Source organism: Astatotilapia calliptera, chromosome 18, assembly GCF_964374335.1.
Source record: "Astatotilapia calliptera chromosome 18, fAstCal68.1, whole genome shotgun sequence".
Lineage (NCBI taxonomy): Eukaryota > Metazoa > Chordata > Actinopteri > Cichliformes > Cichlidae > Astatotilapia > Astatotilapia calliptera.
In genome coordinates, this window is record NC_137439.1 from 6,706,014 (window position 1) to 6,726,899 (window position 20,886).

Genomic DNA, 20,886 nt, shown 5'->3' on the forward strand with positions numbered 1-20,886 from the left:
ACAACGACAATAATAGTAATAGTAATAATAACAATAAATTTTATTTGAAAGTGCCTTTCAAAACACTCAAGGACACTGTACACAGCAGAATAATAAAAGCACATAAAAGCAAGCAGTTTTCACAATCATAAAAGCGTAAGACATAAAACTAATTTAAAACAAGAGTGGAGAGGTTATGTGGGATGAGTTATTTTGAACCAGTGATTTTTGAGTTGGGACTTAAAGAGAGAGAAGGAAGAGATATTTCTTAAATCAGGAGGTAGGGAATTCCAGAGTCAAGGAGCAGAGCAGCTGAATGCCCTGCACCCCATAGTGGCAAAATGGGGAGAGGGGACAGAGAGAGAAAGAGAAGAAGATCTGAGACACTGAGATGAAGCGGTGATCTGAACCAGATCAGAGAGATATGGAGGGGAGAGATGATGAATAGCCTTAAATGTGTACAAGAGTATTTTGAAATTGATGCAATATTTGACCCGGAGCCAATGAAGCTGCTGCAGGACAGGAGGGATGTGATGATAGAAGGGGTCCTGGTCATAATACGAGCAGCAGTGTTCTGGACACGTTGGAGCTTGTGGATGGAGTTTAGAGTAAGACAAAAAAGGAGAGAGTTGCAGTGATCGATCCAGGAAGTAACAAGGCTGTGAACAAGAATGGCAGTGGCATGTGGGGTGAGAAAAATTCCTGACCCCCTGACCTCAGGAACATCAGTTCATTCCCTCTTTTTTTTCTTTGTTTATTAGAAACAAAGAAAAGTTTTGGTTCAGAAAAACACAGAAAAAGAACAACACTGACTCTTGATAGAAGACGCAATATTCAGTGGCGAGTACTTTGTATATCAATCAATGACCTCCTAACAAAGAGGTTGCGACCCTTCAACCTTCCTTATTCACAAATTATGTAACATTCAGCGTTCGCTTGTCTTTAAATAAAGACTTGAAGTGAACTGTGAACACTGAAACCGTTTGGAGTTTTTTGTTTATATTTGTAATTAATTGGCCCTCAGTGCCCACTGTGAAGTGCAATTCACAGGTCCCCCACTTCTCTCACTACCATTACAACAGTGACACTTGCAATCAGGTATCTTTTCATCCCCATCACATTTTTGTGCTGTGAATACAATCAGAGCTATAGAAAGATGTTGTGTGACACACAACAGGCTAAGCAGAACAATGGGTCAAACTGGGGCCTGCTTGTTCACATGTGAAGAGGATAGTGTGATCCTACCAAACTGCAAAGTCTCATTACATCCATTCATCTTCCTCATAACAACTTGTAATGCTCTCATCCTACTTTTACTTCTACTGGATGGATGGATAGATGGATGGATCTTGTGTTTACATTTAGCCTTTTCTGCAAAATATTAAAAATGTCATCCCCCTTTTTTGTCAGCTGAGAAAGATAGAAAATGACTATGAGCAATCTGCTCAGAGTGGTATCAGCACGTCTCCCCCAGTGCATCTCATACTGCCCATTTCAGTGTCTGCTCTTGCTCCCCCTTGTCAGACCCAAATGCACAACAAAGGATGGTTTTGGTAGAAAAGAAGTTCACAGGCAGCAAGCTGAGCCATAATACAGAAAACAGGCACACGCGAAGCATGAGCGAGAGACAAATTGCTTGAAAGCCATGGCACAAAAAGAACCACAGTCAAAATGGCAATGTGAACGGGGAGCACCAACCCGTCCCTACTGGTCGCTTGTTATGTTGGTTTCCACCATGGAAATGTGGATGTTTCTGAGTATAAGAGGAGGATACTTTTCATTCATGTTCTGTAAACAGCTCCTTTATAATTGCAGCGTTTGTTTTTCCAGTGTTAGAAGTGGGTCGAGACCGTAGCTAACGTCATATACACCGCCTGACTCAGATTACTACAGCTCTGACCTTTTAAGTGAAATTAGTTTGGTGCCTCTGACCCTCCCATGAAGGTACATGGATTTATACCCCACCACCAGAGGGTTTGAGAAATTAATCATAATAGCAAAATGGCAATTTGGGCGAGAACAAATGTCGCAGTGTATTTCAGCAAGAGGAAACTAAATAATTTATTAACATGGATCACCCTGGATCAGCTGCATGTGTTTTTTTATTACCTCAAATATAAAAGAAATGTCAATTTTCTGCATGTCTAAGGTTAATTTCTATATCTGCTGCAATAAAATGTCTTTCCAGTTGTAGGTTGCTTGTTGCCATATTTTCTATGCTACTAATGATTGGAGTGGTCACATTCTCTACATAGGTATGGCTAATACATATGCTCAGTGATATGATAATCACTGAAATAAAAAATAAGTACTCTAAATACAGAGTTTGACATTCAGCAGAAAAACTGAAAACTAATAAACTCTGGGAGAAAAATAATTTTTGAAACTTTATTAATATGGTTAAACTTTAACTTCAAATATTGAGTGTTCTTCACTGTATACTGTAATTGGGATGGACGTGTTTTCCTCATTTTGTAACAGCCAGGAACAAATGACCGTCCCAGATAGTGTAATGACCCCCATAGGTTAAAACGACAGCAACCAATTTTGCTGTTTCCAAGAAGTAATTTTGGCTTCATCGGTTTTGTGTAGCAGATGGCTTTAATAATAATTAACATCCTCTTGACACTCATGCCAGAGGACACGAGTCAGAAAATAAACATTAACAACAAATAACATTAACAACTGTAGTTCTTACCAGAAAGTGGATCCAGAGCAAAATAAAAAATGTGAGATAATAATAATAACAATAATAATAACAATCACAATCATTATCATCATTTATTACATACAAGCAGATGATTTTATAGACTGGCATGGCAGCTGCTGTCAGTTGTGTAATCATGCTTTCCCTGTTTCAGTGGTCCTCTGTGATCGGTCAAGGAGGGCTGAGCTGAGCTGAGCTGAGCTGAGCTGAGCTGGAGCAGCAGAAAAGGAGCCGGCTAAGCCGAGCTGACGTGGCTGAAACAGCCTCTGTTCTGTATATACATACACACACATATATATATTTAAATATATATATACACATATATACATATAAACAAAGGAAAACTCGCACTCCAAGTGCAGTGACGTCTGGTCTGTGTCGTACCGAGGCCTTCCTACAACAACAAACCTGTTATATGCTTACGTATTGACTGCTATGCCGGTCCAGCTTGGTTGCTGTGATGTGTAAAAGGAGCTCCTCCTCTTAGTCATGGAGAACATTCTTGTTATCCGGTCTAGAAGACTGGCAAGCACGACAGAACACACACACATTCCCCTCCGCCACTGAAAGTCCAGTTTACAGCCAGTCACAGAGCTGGACTTCCTAATTAGTTTATTCATTCTGTTGGTGTTTCCTGCTCTGCTGCTGTTCTCCCAGCAGACCACAGCTAAGTACACTGCACCTGCCACAGCTGACTGATAGAAACTCTCCATCATTCTGCTGCTGAAGCTGAAGGATCTCAGCTTCCTTAGGAAAGCTGAGCCCCTCCTTGTATACTGCCTCTGTGTTGATCCACTTCAGTTCAGCCTGTACTGTAGTGTCTGTGGGTACTTGTACTCCTTCACACCACCAACATCCTCCCTCAGGAGACACATGGGCCGTGTAGCTGTACTTCTTGAAGTCAGTCGCTCTCTCAGGTCTTTCTCACATTCAGAAGGAAATGATTTCTCCCACACCACTCCACAAAATCAACCATTAGTGCTCTGTTCTCCTCCTGCCCATCACTAATACATCAAACAGCAGAATCATCAGAGTATTTCTGTAGTTGCTATAACCTGACATACTAGGATATGAGGCAGACAGACATGGAGACGGAGTAGATTTTAAGCCCAGTTGCATGATGGGAGACAGAATTAACTTTTGATTTTGAGCCAGATATTTTATACATAATGGAACCGAAAGAGTTAAATGCTGATAAGTTAGCTGCATGATATTTTATATATTTCCTAAAATAGCTCCTGTTTTGTAACCATTTTTACAAATTGGTCCAGTCCATGCACGAGTCCTGACAGAATCACAAAGTTCGGCTTTTATTGTAATTCCAGCCGGAATCAACACACTAGTTTTGTTTCGTCCTCACTTTTTTCCACTGCACATAACATTTACTGAAAGTGTGTTTAAAGGTCAACTTTAAAGGGGAACTGTCATGCATTCAGCTAAAGTGTGGCTTCAAACCTCTACGTCTGGATTCAGTGGGGATTACCAGAACCCCCCCCAATCCTCCATTATACATACACTCACAGCTGTGTACATGGTTTCTACCTTGTATAGTGAGCTAATGAAAGCAGAGCCAGGATGAAGTGGCACATATTTACACAAAGCCGGGGACCATCGGGAGCTCTGCTGTGAGCAAAAGTATCAACAGTGCATTACAACCAGCAGGCACAAAAATGTAAAACAGCCATCCAGCTGCTTCAGCTGCTTTATGGCTTGTGTATAATCCAGATATTAAACAGTTTGGCTTCACAAAATGTGCCTTCCTGATACAGATGTGAGGGAATGCATCATTCTGTCTTTTAATTTATTGTTTCTTTTCTCTTTTTTTCTTTTTTTTACTTTTAAAAGCCTCTCTCCTCCTCTTGAAGATTTTAGGCCAAGGTTCAGTGGAGCTCACCAAAAAAATGATGTGATGTAATGATAAAAACTGATTAAAATGACAGTGGAATTGAAAGATTTGCTCACATAAACTGTTTTTAATGTAACAGGATTTGATTAAAAGATAAGATTATTTCAGGCATGTTATTTAATGAAAATAGGCTTAATTTAATCAATCATTCATGTCAGTTGTGAACTTTGCATTGATGTCACGATGCAAGAGAAGGACTGAAGGACAAAACTTCATAAATCAGAAGTTTTAAATTCATGAACAGCCATGCTTATCTGTTATGACCCACTACCTGCATTCCACTGTATCACATCAAATCATCTACTAACTAGTTTCTTGAATTCAACAAGGAGTTCACTGTGCTCAAATGGCCTCCTCAGTCAGCAGATCTCAGTCTAATAAAGCACCTTTGGGAGCTGATGGAACAGATTCACATCATACATGTACAGCCAACAAGTCTGCAGTAACTGCGTGAAGTCATCATATCCATATGGACCAAAAATTCTGAGGAATGTTTCCAGCATCTTATTGAATCTATGGCACACAAAAAAACGAGGCAGTTCTGAAGGCAAAAGGAGGTCTGACCCAGTGTTACATAGGGACACAGAGCTTACATGCATTAGTTTTCTGTGTGAGTTCACAGAGCGCGTGAATGTGCAATCTGGTTTGGAGTGTGCATAATTTTCTCATTACTGAAAACAGCACAGAGGGTTGTTATCTGAAAACAGACACCGGTTTTGCATTTAAATGCAATGATATATATTCTGTATGTGTGAGATGAAGGCTTAAAAATAAGAAAGAAAAACACATTTTTCCCTTCAAGCTAATGGAACAGTTTCCAAAATTAGAAATTTTGTGCAAGCACTGCTAAACAATAACATGTAGCACTATTCTTGGAGATAACAGTGTCCAACGCTCCATACGCCCAAACACCCAGACACAGGTATCTACCAAGTCAACATAATGTTTCAGCCTCCAGGCACTGCTTTCAGCAAATTCCCAATCACGTGTTTATGTTTCAAGCGATAAAACTCTGTACCAGAGAAAGGAATTATGGTTCCAGCAAGAGTAGAGGAACAGGCTCTGTGACAGTTTTATAACACAAGAATGTAGGCAGAAAGAAAACAACTCTGGAGACCTTTGATAATTTACCATCTCCTTCCAACAACCAATATTTTGTTTCTTTTAACCATAACAGCAATTATTCCTTAACCTTTAAGAAAGCTTTTTTTTTCCTTTTTTTTTTTTGGCAGCATTGGACCAAAATGGAAAAATCTTCATAGGAAGAAAAAGGTCACATGCTGCTGCTGTTCTCCTACTGTTCTTTTCTTTAATTAAGAACTGCCACACGGGGTATTGATCATGAATTCTTTTTGGGTCACAAACATTTTTATTCGTATTCCTTTTTTGTGCTGATAATACAGTGGTAATATCGCTGTGTTTGGCAGAGCATATCGAGGGTTCCAATCCGGGTCTGGACTTGCTTACAATAAGAAGACCAGGTGATTGATAGATGTATTTTTTGTCTGCTTATTTTGTTGTTTTTTGTTTTTTGCCCTTTATCCCCGTCCCTCTTCCCCGCTGTTTGTCTTTCCGTCTTGCTTTCTCCCCTTTCTTTTTCCCTTTCTTAGCAAGTGAAAATAAAATAAAATAAAATAAAATAAACAATAAAAGGTGAATCAAATAGACCATTACGGCAAGGCTGGTATGGTCCATTTGGTAAAGTAAATCCGTTGGGCATCTTTCTTCGCCTTTAGACAATAATTCTGATGGCAAAAGAGCCAAACGGGACAGGCAAAAAAAAAAAAAAAGAAGACCTTATTGACCCAACCAAAAGGTCGCACAGTAATTATTCATAGAAAATATTCTGTGAGTACAGCTGTGTGCGTGTGGACTGCTACCTAAAGCTAACTTTAAACTTAACCTTAAATAAATGATGTTTTTGAAATTCACCAAGAAATCCCCCCATCTTTAGTACTGTTATTAAAAACAGACTATTTCTGCAGTACCTATTTTTTCTCAAGGGGAACTTGGCTTTGAGCTTGAGCTCCTTTCCTGCCTCTTACCACTTTTCTTTCTCCAAACCTGAACGGTGCACACAAACAGGATGTGTATTGCTTTGCTTCAGTGGAGTTGCAAATTGCTTGTTTCCCACCTTCATTTTGAGAAGCACATTGTTCTGCCTCGTTTTCATCATCCGTGTCTGCCATCACTCCGGCAGCAGTCGAGAAAATGAAATGAGAATAATGACAATAACGGCATATATACCTTTTTTTCATGGAACGAAAAATGCTCGTTGTAATGTCTCAGTTTACTTTGGTCTGCAGTGACCTAAACTGAAGAGTGGCTCTTGACCCAAACTAAAAGGGGTCTTTGCTGAGGTATCCAAACATCAGAGTGCACGTGGGAGATGGACTGTGAGACACAACATAATCTATTTTATTTATATGGATTTCGTTGTAAGAAAACAGTGGAGGTCATAAAATGTCGACAGAAAACTCAGGATAGTGTATCATTAACCTTCTGATGGAAAAACACTTATGTGGGTTGTTCTTCTGAGGCTTGAAAACAAGCCCAAGACTAGGTGCGTGTATACTGCCTATAATAAGGATGTTCACTTGGCCAACATGCACATCAAGTTGTCAGATCTAGTTACAGCCCAGTGGCAAAACTAATCTCATTACCAATATTGGCTGAGAGAGGTTGGACTCAGAGACTTTGTAATAAATATATAAACTCATGTATTGGTATCAGATTAGTGGTGGGGACAATTTCAGGTAATCACGAATTATGCCCAGTCCTGAAAAAGACACCAGAGCATGACATTGTCAAAAAATAGCGATAGTCTGTGGATCTGCGTCACCTCCGGGTTGACGTTTTGTACAAAGTGTCACTCACATTCAGCTTACCTACACCTTATTCAAAAAATATCCTTTTGTTTCAGCCAAATGTGATTCAGTTCAGTTCAGTTTTATTTATATGGTGCCAAATCACATCAATAGTATCTTTCATTTATATTTCTCTCTACGATAAAAGAGAAAACTTATTTTGTTGATATTTCTTTTCTTTCCTTTTCTTTATTTATATCTATTTACTAACCTTTGCTACTTTCTGAGCATTTACATATTGTTTCTTTATTCTTATTACTTTTTTTTTTTACTTTTTTTTAATCTCCTCTAATATCCCTGCAGACACAAACACCTACACTTGTGAGTAAATGGAACGTCTAATTAAAACCCACTTCTTTCTGTTTGTTTATCCTGCCGCATTTACATGTTCTTTCTCCTTCTTCACGTCTCTCCCACTGGACTTTATGACTGTCATGCATAATTTAATACACCTTAATAATGTATACATCATTAATGCCATATAATCAAGAAATAATTGATTTATTCATTACGAATTATGAATGCAACATAAATGTTGGGCCTGTATTACATTAATGTGAGAGATTAAATGAGATTTTGTTCGTATTTCTCTGACTGATTTAACAGACTTTTTGGGATGAGCAGTTCTTAGTTAATAGAAATTAGATGACATTTAAACCTTTTCTCATTTAATGCTACACACACACACACACACACACACACACACACACACACACACACACACACACACACACACACACACACACTTCCAGTTACAGATGGATGGGCAATAGCTAACCATGGTTTAAATATATATAGTATAGTATATAGTATATATTTCTGGTTTATATACATACAAGCAGAGACAAACAAAGGAAGAAGGTCATAGTGATAGATGTAGCTATAGAGAGTGAAAGCAACATCAGGAAGAAGGAACACGAGAAGTTCAAGAAACACCAAGGGCTGAAAGAGGAGTCAGAGAAGATGTGGAGATTGAAGTTAAAAGTGGTCGTTGTGGTTATCAGAGCACTTGGGGAGTCAGACCTGCCCCTGGATTCCTGGGATCCAGCAGATTCCAGAAACGACAGCCAAGATCTTTGTGCATCCTTTGTGAAGAGCGCAGTCGTAGGAACAGGAGATCTAGCAACCCTCAAGCTCCCTGACCTCTTACTAAGGACCTCAGCTTGAAGGACAAAGACTCCCCACAGCGCGAGTGGGGTGTTTGTTTGTTTGTTTGTTTTATATTATATTCAAAACACAATCATATGCAGACTCAACTTTATGGAATGTCCTCCAAGTGGCTTTAACCTGGTTTTACTGTTTCATGTTAAATGTTCATGTCTGGGGTGGCTGTAGCTCAGACAGTAGAGCAGGTTGTTTATTGATCGGAAGGTTGGTGGTTCGATTCTTGGCTGTCTGGTATCTTGGCCAAATATCCTTGGGCAAGATACTAACCCCAAATTGCTCTTCGATACATCCATCAGAGTATGAATCTGTGTGTGAATGTTAGTTAGAAAATGTGCTTGGGTGAATGCACAAGTTGTATAAAGCACTTTGAGTGCTCAGAAGAGTAGAAAAGTGCTATATAAGAACCAGTCCATTTACCATAAACATTTAAACTAATCATTTTCAGGAACACTAGATAAGGATGGCAGGAGATGAATATTGTTCCTACTTTTCTTTCTTTTCTTTTTTTTTTTTTTTTTTTTTTACAAAATCTATGATATGTATCTTTTTTTAATAAGCTTTCTTCCTAATTTATGATCATACAAAAAAAAAAATCCAATAAAAGTGATTAGCTGATTTCCCATGTTGAGTACAGTTTGTTTTTAGTAAATGACATGACAACATTTTTATTTAACTTTATGATTTTCTTTTCTATGTAACTTGTGTTGTAGGATAATCTGGAAATTTCACTAACTGAAGATTGACACTGAAAAATGCTAATTCTTAAGATAAGAAAAGAAAAGTGAATTTAACTTTTTATCACCTGATACCAGATTGTCTACACGTGTCTCTACAGTAGCTGTGATGCTTCAGTTTACAACACTTTCATGACCTCTAGTGGAGAAATGGTTTCTGTCTGCTGTAGTAGGCACTGAGAGCAGCGACGAACTGTACAGGTAAATTTCTTCCACTACACCTCATAATGCTGCTAAAACTATCTTCATTTATCTGGGCAGTTTTCTTACCTGCTCTAAATAATGCTGACTAGTGATGGTTAACATGGGTTTAGACTATAAGATTACTATAAGGGATTGCCTGCTGGAAGATGAGCACATCTGCTATTTTAGTGTCGCATCTGGTTCATAGGAAAAAAAATACATACAAAAATATATCAATGAATTATAAGAGAAAACATAGTTTACATCCTTTTATTATGGAAATTGTGTTTGCTTCCATGCAAAGGTTAGGGTGACTAAATACATTTTTTTTAGATCACTTGTGCTTATCTCAAAGTTGGAATACTGGAAAAAGACATCTTAATGGTTTAGATAGCAAACAAAATTGTTATGTTTTTCTATTTTTTATGGATTAACACAAAGATATTTTAAAATTCATCCATCGATACATCCATTGTGTGAGCAGCAGTCTAAGCAGTGACACCACTGACAACAAGGTAATCCTAAGGCACAAGGATGCCAATCAGTTTGATGAATTTCCACCTTATTGTAGGGGAGAGCTTTATGCACCTGGATAATCCCAGGAACCATATTGTTGTGGGCAATTTACACCTGATTGGTGCGCCCAGCCAAATTGGCCCTGGAAGAGAAACCAAAACAAAGAGTGTCAACAATATGGCTTGTGGTATAAGTCTGCAACACCAGATTTTTGCTTGGAATATCAAGTTTCAGAGTGCATTATTTACTTAATTTTTATTTACATATCTATGATTCTCATGGCATAAAAAGCTTAAAAATGATATCTCAGCTTTGTAACACTTGTAACACTTCGTAACGCTCTTCATCCTTCTCACCACCCTAAGGAAGTTTAGTGTTCATGTTCTCTTCACTGCCATCATGCCATTAATGATTGTAAATAATGCAGTTATCTTGATCATTTTGAAAGCGTCTAAATCCATTTTCTATTAGTGTTCATTTGATGTCATCAAAGGGAAAGGTTGTCTTATAAGGAAGTCCAATGGTCTTGTGGATATATACAGTTATTAAATAGTACCATGCTGTCTGATTGCATCCATAGCCGTATAAATGATTATCTACAACAGGGGTCGGCAATTCTGGGCACGCGAAGGGTTAAGTGATGGCACGAGCATAGCTGGACTGGCCATCGGGCATACCGGGCATTTGCTCGGTGGCCGCCGGTCCGAGTGTCAGGTGAACTGAACTTCAGGTAAGAAGTTATGACCTGCAGTCTATCTGGGTCAGATATAAACCAAGTTTAGGTGGAGTTTGTTTTCCTTGTGCTGACTTTTTACAGTCAGTTACAATAACTCATACTGCATACTAGCTAGCATGACGGAGTGTCTATACAGCTGGGTGGGTGCTATGATCTTACTAATAGTGAACTTTATTTAATTCATAAGGTTAGTTAGTAGAGTTGCCAACCGTCCTGTAAAAAGACGGAATTGTCTCGTATTCAGAGAAAATATTACGCGTTTGGTGTTGAGCTGAAAAGGGACGCAGTTTGTTCCGTACTTCAGCTAGAATGGAAAAAGACACAAAGGTGGATTTATTCTGTTACACTGCACAGCTGCCTTTTCTCTCATTCTTTCCCCTCTCTCTCCTGTTGCTACTTCAATCTTGAAACTGATCAATGATCAGCTGATCGGCTTTTCTCTCTTGTTTGTTTATTGCCCACTTTGCGCCAGAAAGAGGAAACCGCCGGATGTCCCGCTAAACAACAGCAGCATGTTTAAGCTTGATCAGCTGTTGTTAGAATGTATTTAATAACCTGCTGGTCATGATATCTGGTGATATCAGGACATCTGGTGAGAGGGAAACATGCAGATGAAACCAGGAGATGTCCTTACTGAATCATCAGAGCTGAACAGGTGATGGAGAAACAGGTTTACCTTTTAGGTGACATGGGTGAGAGGGATTGTAATGAATGAGCTCTCCCCCTTTTAGTGTCTGGAGTTGGGAAGGAGCAGTGTGTGTGGTGTGGGGGTATACCTGGAAAGCTGGCTTCCTGGTTGAACACAAGGTGTCGAAGCAGTGGGAAACGCTGTGGGTCAAAATAAAAGAACTGCAACTGACAATTGAACACTGTGTGGGTCCTGATCATTTCACAGTCAGGTTACTAGAAGGCTGAAGTGTTAAAATAGTGTTTCAGTAAGTTATAACGTAGACCTTTGAAGTGTAATTCAAGTAGAACATCCACATGGATGGAATGACTCAAGGTTTCCCATGAAAACATTGCCTGAAGCATCACACTGTCTCCTCTGGCTTGCATAGTAAATCATAGTCTCAGATGTTCCTCAGTAAAGAAAACACACCACCATCCACGTGGTATAAAAAAAAAGGTCAAACCAGACCTTCTTCCTTTGCTCCGTGTTCCAGTTCTGATATGCTCACATCATTGTGGCACTTTGGTCTGTGGACGGGGATCAGCATGGGCACCCTGACTGGTCCACGGCTATGCCCCATACACAACAAACTACGATGCATTGTGTATTCTGACACTAGGGGGTATCCCACAAGGATGCCTTCCCCTTACCCAGTATTGACAAGTCCCTTGATGCTTTGTCAGGTGTCATCCTGTTTTCAACTTTGGACCTTGCAGCAGGTTATAGCCAAGTCCCCTTCTGTATTCCATTTAGGTTGTTTGAGTGGAATAGACCCTGTGCACGAGAAAATGCTAACTTCCTGGTTTGAGACCGGATGTAGGGTTGTACATTTCCGGTAGCTTTACCTTGCGGTCAATCGCTACTGCGAAGATATACTCCAAAATCATGTCCAAAACTCGAAAACGGAAAGATCGCGTTAAGTTACAAAGAGCAGAAGGTGGGAACACTCACCACTGTTGTGTCATAAAAAAATCTAATGATCAATTTTGACGTTTAAACAGTTTAGATCGATCAGTTGTTTACATCACTCAACACAAGCAGAACTGCATTACTGCAGCAGAAGACACATCATCCACATTCAGAAGCACATCTCTGTATAGTGACTGGTCTTATGATTTAAACGGGCAAATGTTCAGCATTCAAACTACAGGTGAAGAATAGTCAAACCAGATGTTTCCCCTTTATGTCGATATCAGCTAGTCAGGTACACACCTACACAGCATGTTAACAAACCGTGAAAAAAGCCACACAAAAAGTTAATGATTGCTGGTAAGGGTTTCTATACATTAGCATTTATGAAGGGTATGTTGTGACTTACCTTCAAAACTACAGTGGTCCCTCGCGGTTCACCTTTCACCTCACTGTTTCGCAGATTTTTTTAGTGCAAGTTTGCATGCCTTTTTTTTTTACATCACATTGTGTCCTGCGTCCTGATCGTTGCTCCTCCTTGATGTCTCTCCTGTACAGTACAGAATCGCTGCATGGCTAGCAGTGTGACTCTGAAGTGCAGTACTGTATGTCCACGATGTCCACGAAACGTTTTGCACAGTCAAAAAATAAAATTGGCTCCTTGATTTCACCTATCGCTGGTTATTTTTAGAACATAACACCCGCGATAAACGAGGGGCCGCTGTTTACAGATACTGAGAAATATAAAATTTGAATCCCTTTTCTCTTTTGCTCTGAGGCGCAGAAATGTAAATCGCTGCTCGATTCATTCATTTGCTTAACTTGTTTTGGACCGTAAACAAGGCGCGAATAGGACACCGGAAACAAAGCTCCCCACAGGAGTTTCCACACCGGAAGTAGCATATGCTAACGCGCACATAGTCTATAATGCCCTTTTAAGTTGTGTAATGCCCCGAGTACATTTCAGAAATTAAGGGACAGCATATTTGGGGACCAGCAGTCATTACTGCTCTACTTGGAAGATGTCATTGTGTTCTTTCTACAGTGGAGGAGCATGTGAGTTGTTCTGGGCCATCTTCAGTAAGAAGGTCTCAAAGTAAAGTTGGAACAGTGTTCCTTTTTTCAAGCTATTTGTGTGTGCCTACAGACACTAATAAAATAGAAACCGTTTCTAAGTGGATTTGAGTTCCTTCTTTGGCTCTGCAAGCTACTATTGCTGTTTTGTTGAAAGATTTGCCTAGTTGGCTGCTCCTTTGCATTGCTTAATAGCTGAGCTGACTGGTACTAAGTCTAGGAAACTCAAGAAGGGTTTTGTCTGCAGTATGTTGGGGGAGATTAAGCACTTTTGGTGAGGTTTCCTCTTATGCATTTGAGGGTAAACACCGGAATTTGAGCATAAAACCCCATTTAAGTTGCAGCGAGAACTGCAGTGCGAATCTCGGGTATCTGGTAGCACCCCTTGGGCACTCCTCCCTGGCCTCTCCGAGTTGCCTGTCTTTAACTGCATTAATCAATTAATTTTGTTGTTTTTAAGCAATATCTGGTGTTTTAATTAAATGTCTTGTAGTCTGCTACTTAATTTTCAGTTATTTTTGTTTAATGAGTGATTGCCGCGCCTCTGTCTTTGTCAATAACAAACCTGTGTGCCTTCGCAAAAACTTTTGCACTAGTTAATATTTCCTGGGGTGAATCCCACCCCCAGGTGGCGTTGTCGGCACCTTTTAGTTGCCTTTTCAGTTTTCTCCTCCTTGCAGCCACGTAACGTTATACCTGATGGTTTGATATATGAGTTGGACTTAGACCGGGGAGGAAATGCCAAGGAGGGCTTTAAATCTAGATTAGGCATGTGACACTTTAATAGTCACTATTTTATACAATCACTTTTCTCTATATATACAATGATAAACCAGCGTTGAACTGACAAAAAAATCGCATCACTTTATCTGTGAGCACTGTATTTATAAAAATAGAGAAAGTAAAATGAATCAGAATCAGAATACTTTATTGATCCCTGGGGGAAATTATTTAATTAAAATGGTCAGTTCAACATGCTAAACTAAATCTGTTTAAATTTTATTTTCTAAACTTGAATCTTATCATTTAAAACTAGTTTTCTTTCGATGTCTGTGGTGGATTTTCCGCCACCGGGTGGCACCCGTGTCTGCTGCTGTGCTGTGCAGTTTGAAGCTCCCTCCCTGAAGGAGGCTGACCTCTTTCCCGCGATGACAGTTTCCTGCAGGCTTGCTGAGGCGGACTGCTCGCCCTCACAGTAGGATGTGCTGACGGGGAGCAGGGTTAGAAAGAGTTGAGCTGCTCGGCATGCAGTGGACGAAGCTGACAAAGTGATTATTAGTTCATTTTTCAAGGAGCAGCGAATGTCGCAGGTGGATACCGGTGAGTGTGACGCTTCCTTGGCGGTAAGGGAAGAAAAAGAAGTTGTTTTTCGTTGGTGTTTGATGCACGTATTACTGGTAGGTGAAGTCCTAGCCCTAATACGTGTCACTCTGGGGCGTCAGACTCCATCTAAGAAATGAGGATTTAAGACTTGCACTTTTTAACAGTCAAGTTATGTGCGTTTTTATGAATCGTGTAACTACACTCTGATTTAATCATTGATGCTCTTTTATTCGGCTCGCATATAGCCACATAAAATAACACATTTAGCAGTAAAGAGTGTACTTTAATGACGCCTTCACACTTGTCGGTGCTAGCCACTGCACTGTGTTTTGGCAGCGCAAGGCTGAAGCGAGGACGGGTGAGGCACTTTTCAAAGTTGAAGTACTCTCGTAGAAATGCGAGGGGATGCAATGAATATATGCCGAATTAAAGAGTGACTCTAATTGTTTTGCCACAGGTAATGAATTCGTTTCTATCTAAAGCGTACTCTCCCCCTGTTCCTCAGAGACAAAAAAATGGCATTTTTGTAAGGGAGTTTTGTGCAAGAGAAAAAGATAAACGACAGCTTAGCCTGTAGTCTGTATTGATTTACACTGCAGGCCAAGAAGAAGATTTTCTTGTCTTGTACAGATTTGTTTAACGGGGATTAGTTTGCAGCTTTAATGTATTTTTCTGTCATTTGCATCCAGGCTACTACAGCCTGCTTGTTGAAGGGGAATTAAGACAACATGGATCCTCTGGAGAAGGCCTATTACTACTAAATCGGGCATTTTTATATATATACCAGCGCTTTACATCAAAATAAATGTTACTCTTTTTATACTTGGTCCGAAAACCTTCTAGTGTTTACTTTTGAACATAGAAATCGTGGTTGTTATTACTGGATTCTTTTCTTTCACCATCATTTCTCATCCAGTTCTAAATACTAAAGTCAATTCTTAATTAAAAGAGATGACTACATAGCAATCTTGGTGTTCATTTGAGGGAATCATTTCTCAGTTTCATGTAACACTGTCAAGCTTAAAGTTGTTTTATTCCTTTGGGCATAACTTTGTCTCCATTCATCTCTTATAATTTGGTTTATGGAGATGGAAATCTTGCAGCCACAAGGCCTTTTCTTTGTAGTATTGTAGTAAAAAAAAACAGTTGGAGCTTTGTCTGCTTCTGCCTCTGTAGCGTGTGAATAAGCACTAACATTTTCTTGTAATTTACTGTTTTTCCAGAGGGGAAAATGAGTAACAAGATGGACGGTCCAGCGGGAGAGGGTGCCAAAGCCAATGGGCCCATTGCAGCACCTAACACCCCCACAAGTACAATGGGCCCCCCTCTGTCCCCAGAAGAGCTGGCCGAAGAGCAGCAATCATCCCTGACAGATGTCACTCAAATGTGGATTAACTTTGCCAAGACTTTTGCCCTAATATTTCCTATCTACGTCTTGGGATATTTTGAATTCAGCTTTAGCTGGGTTCTGATTGGACTTGCAATGCTTTTCTACTGGAGGAAGAACTATGGCAACGGGGACTACAGGATAAACCGTGCCTTAGCGTTCCTGCAGCAGGAGGAGAAAGCGGTGAAGCAAAGTGTGCCAACCACAGAGCTGCCACCATGGGTATGTACCGCAGTGTTGTTGTAGTCCGTATATTATCACAGTCTTGTTATGGTTTATTTGCTTTCCTATTCTCTCAGGAGTTCTCACAGTCAACATCAAATATAGGATGTCTGCCAAGATGGCTGACATGGATGACTAATTTCCCTGCAGCTCTGCCCACTGATTTTTTGTTTTGTTTTGTGTTCTTTTTGCTTCTTTACTCAAAATACTTGACAGACATCCCAGCTCACATGCTTGTGTGTCCAGTCAAATTAAAGGATCAGACAAACGCCCTGTAATTTCCATGTTTGGGATATTTTCTGAAGTCTTGCGTGCAAGATGATACAACGGTATTGGCATTTGTTTTTCTCATAGGAAAGACTGCTGCAGTTTATTGCAGATTGGTTGACCAGAAGTTTAAGCCATAAAGTTTAATTTAATTTCCCTTAAATTCCTGAGCATCAATAATAAAATGCATAAAAGTTGCAAATAGCATAGATTTTATTGGCTGAATCTCTGCTAGGTCTTCATGAAGGCATCACTTTTTTGCTGTCTCCTGTGTCCTGCACATCACCTACATATAGGGCAGGTTGTGCACACATTGTCTGTTTTTGCTGTTTGTTGCATCACCTTCCAGGAGGTATTTCTCAGATTGTCCATGGAATGATCAAAATGGCATCCAGACTGCAGCATGTCTGACATTTGAAACCCTGACTGGGCAAAACAAATTTTGTTGCTTGTTAATGTTGGCCTCATAAATAGCCCCTGGAAAGGTCACATTCTGCCCTTTTGTTGACGGTCCACATCATCAGTCCTAGGATTTAGTCAGCATTAGGCTCATTTCAGTGTTTTTAAATGGCCAAAGAAGTTGGAGATGTCAGTCAATTAATCTCCTACGTGTGACTTCACAACCCAGTGTGCCCCTGAAGCTTTTTAGGAGAGTCATCAAACCTGTTCTATTTTTCAATTTCTCTCTTCATTCCTGAGATGTTTGGTGTATTTGTCTGTTACGAAATTAGTGTATAAAAGCAGGAGGCAGACTGACTGCACATCTTTAACACAGCTGTCATTCTCTCCATTTACTTGATCTTTGCTTATAAAATGTGACATTACTATTTCCCATTATACCAGGAATGGAGATTAGTGTTGGGCATGTGCACACAGGTTCCAATGAGAACTGAGAAACGATGTGAACTCTGCAAATTTGTTCGTTTGGCCCGAGGTGGCAGATAATCCTTAAGAGCACAGTGTTCTCCCATGATGCTTTTTCTTTCGTTTCTCATTATCAAGCTTAACGAAATCCATAAAAAAAACGTAATATCACAGTCTGTAATTTCCTTTACTGCAGAAGGTCACATGAAAGCATCGTTTTATGTGGTCATAATGTTGAGAGAATATCATTTTTGTTTTCGTTGATTGTCTAGTTTGTCAATGTTCTTTCTGACGTCTAGTATTCTTTTGGGTTAAAAATGTCATAATGTACTTCAGTTCAATTCTGTTTTTATTATATAGAGCCAGAATAAAATCCTGATAAAACCAAAATATTAGATGGGCAACAATCTGATGAGACCCTGTGAGCAAGAATTTGGCGATGATGGAGAGGAAGAACTTCTCTTTAACAGGAAATACTCTGTGGTAGGACTAGGCTCAAGGAGGAGGAAAGCTTTTTGTAACTACTCGTTGGTGAGATGTTGGGAAAACAATGACAGAAAAGCGACTGATTTTTCTAAGAAAAAAATCAATGGCCTGATTAGCATATTGAGCACCTTGGTGTGTGTCTTTGAATCCTGATGAGGACTTGATAGATCTCTGCACTGCATGCTCATCCTGTAGTGACTAATCAATCCTTCTTTTTGACTTTCCCCCGTTTTGACTGGGGGAAATGATTAAGAAAAAAGTGTCATGCTGACCATTAAATGAAACCATAAACTTATTAGAAATGTGATTACTGAGGTCATCGATCAACTGAGCCAAATTCATGCCTTCCCATAGACCTCTGTACAATTAGACTTGTGCAACCAGAGGAGTCAACGCCTGCTGGCCATGAGAATTCATATTAAGGGACTTTTTACATTAGCTTCATTTTTCAGATACAAAAGCTCTGGCCATCTTGTGTCCAAAGTTTATGCTAGCAGACCGTGGCTGACTTACCTAGCATGGGCTCAAGGATCGCTTGTTAGCTCAGAAAGTAGTAGCAGTAGTTACAATATTACGTTCACTATTAATAGTTCTACATGAAGATAAGCTCCACTCTCGTCTGTGTTCAGCCTTCCTTTCTCCTTTAATACAACAAAAAGAAATGAGGCGTATCCTTCTTTGTGTGTTAAAGTACGAAGCAGGTACAAAAATAACACAAAGGAATTGTCCAATAAATACTAAAGCATTTATCCAATTCTTCAACCCTGTTTTGTTTATAATAAGAGATTAACAGATAGCTGTCACTTATTGTTAACAGTAACAAACGGTCACACTGTATACCTGTGTTTTTCCACACTTGCAAACTGCACAATTCATCAGCCATCCTTTCCAAGGCTTCTGTGATTTGAAACCCGCTGACACTGTAGTGAAGAGGCTTCTGTTTTTCTGTCACATTTACTATTATCGATGATGATGCCAGAGTAGGAACTGTAAGAGGCTGAGTCGATGGCAGGATGCCAGGCAGACCCAAACACGGCCCCCCTCCCGTCACAGAGCAATCCATCAACACAGCCATTGTCACACAAAAATGATGCCCGGCAATAACAATAGGTGAAAAATAAAAGCTTACCTGCACGCAGAAAGATCAGTGGATTAGAGCAGCTGTGTGGAAACCGCATGTTTTCTCTGTGTGACACTGTGGAACCTTTAAGTAACTTTGTGTTTAAGAAGAAAATGTGAAACCAGTGAAAGGATGTTAAAGTATTTACACGTCCCAGTGATAATCGGCATCAGTGGGACATAATCAGCTGTGAACTTTGACCTCTGAAACAGACACGGTCTGTCACTGCCTGTCATACAAGACAGTTTATCTACGTCACCTATGTCACATTAACCTCCAAACTAAATGATTAGGAGCTCACTGTGAGTCCTGAGACGACATAGAGGAAAAAAGTGAAACAGTTTTCTTAGGTTGTTCTTTTCTCAAAGGACAACATTAAATCTTCAGGCTGCATTATTTAAGCAGCAGACCAAAATCTGGGCATGTAAGAAACTAGAAACATGGGTTGTTTCTTTTTGAGTTGATCAATTGTTAATTTGTTCAAGTATTTCTGTCAGACAGGAAGAAAGTCCTGCATCAGCCCAAGCTTATCGTAGCATAAATAAGTGATAATTCAGGGTGACTTGGTTCAGCCTCAACTATAAACTTCATCAAAAAGTTTCAAACCTATTCTTAAAAAATCTAAAGGGTGTCTGTCTCTCAAATCCAAACTGGGAGTTGGTTCCAAAGAGGAACTGATAACTGGTAACTGAAGGCTCTGCCTCGCATGCTTTGAAAGCAAAGTGTCAGAAAGGCACACGGGAGCAAAGATAACGTGAACTCTTGGTTATTTAAGTAGGGCTGCAACTAGAGATTATTTAGTTAGTACATCGAATGACCTTCTCAAAGCTGAAGTTGATATATTCACATTGCTTATTTTGTCTAACCAACACAACAAAACATGGATATTGGAAAAATGTATCAAATCTTCACATTTAAGAAGTCTGAGTGTTCTTGGTTAATCGTTGTTTTTATAAAAGCAGCAAACCTGAACCTCAGTAGTGAATTAATTTAATAGTCAGTGAAATAGCTGTGATCATCTGTGAAGTATAGATTTTGTTGGAGCTACTTGTCTACTATTTCTCACCCTCCTAGGAAATATGCCTGGAATGAGGCTTGATAGGCAGTGTGGGCACCAGCTCATAGTTAGCAGGCCAAGAATGCCGGAGGATAATGCTACAGTTTTATCTTTCTGAAGACAAACCAACACCGTTCACCTTGTTCTCTCAGCATTGTTGGACACAAAAAGATGTATCTGTTGTATCAGGGCTTTTGGAGTTTACAGCAGAATTTAACTCAGTCAAGACTCTGAGTGAGACTGGATTTTAAGAAGCAAAAGTTAAGAAGAAAATTCAAGATAAATAAAAATCAGGGTTTATGATTATGTACTTCCAGTACAGTGAACCTACTCTTTCAACTTCCTCTGACAACTGCACTCGACTCCTATGAGGATGTGTACAGTTTACATGTGTTATAAGCATTACCAGCTATTTTAAACAAATACTCACCCTTTTATATTCTGTTGTGCAATATTAAATAACTCCCAGCGCATAGAATAAACTTTGATTCAATGCAAAATACTCTCATAACAAACTAAGTTATTAAACTTACATCAGAGTTTGTAAATTGATCAAATAACAGGATATAAACCTATTTCATTTGAGGCTGTTGTTTTGCGACTGGCTCTGAGTTCTAACTAGTTTTAACTCAGGCCACTTTACCTTTTTTTTTAGTTTCTTTAAGATGTCAATGTCCAGCTGGGTGACGTTGATTAAATTGTCTGATTAGAT

General features: G+C 39.5%; 1 protein-coding gene and 1 long non-coding RNA gene across 5 annotated transcripts in view; one reads left to right on the forward strand and one right to left on the reverse strand.

Moving 5' to 3' along the window:
* Nucleotides 1–9,799: 9,799 nt before the first annotated feature.
* On the reverse strand, nt 9,800–19,322 carry LOC145421962 (uncharacterized). The gene is made up of 3 exons (XR_013903332.1): nt 19,127–19,322; nt 11,572–11,623; nt 9,800–10,201 (listed from the first exon to the last, which is right to left on the reverse strand). It is a non-coding gene; the product is annotated as an uncharacterized LOC145421962 (long non-coding RNA).
* esyt2a (extended synaptotagmin-like protein 2a) overlaps nt 14,601–20,886 on the forward strand; it is a 50,539-nt gene continuing 44,253 nt past the window's right edge. For all 4 annotated transcript variants that reach the window (XM_026148859.2, XM_026148861.2, XM_026148862.2 and 1 more), the window contains exons 1-2: nt 14,601–14,768; nt 15,995–16,380. In XM_026148859.2, coding sequence (XP_026004644.2) covers nt 14,750–14,768; nt 15,995–16,380 — 405 coding nt within the window. In that variant the 5' untranslated portion in view covers nt 14,601–14,749. The remainder of the gene's footprint in view (nt 14,769–15,994; nt 16,381–20,886) is intronic.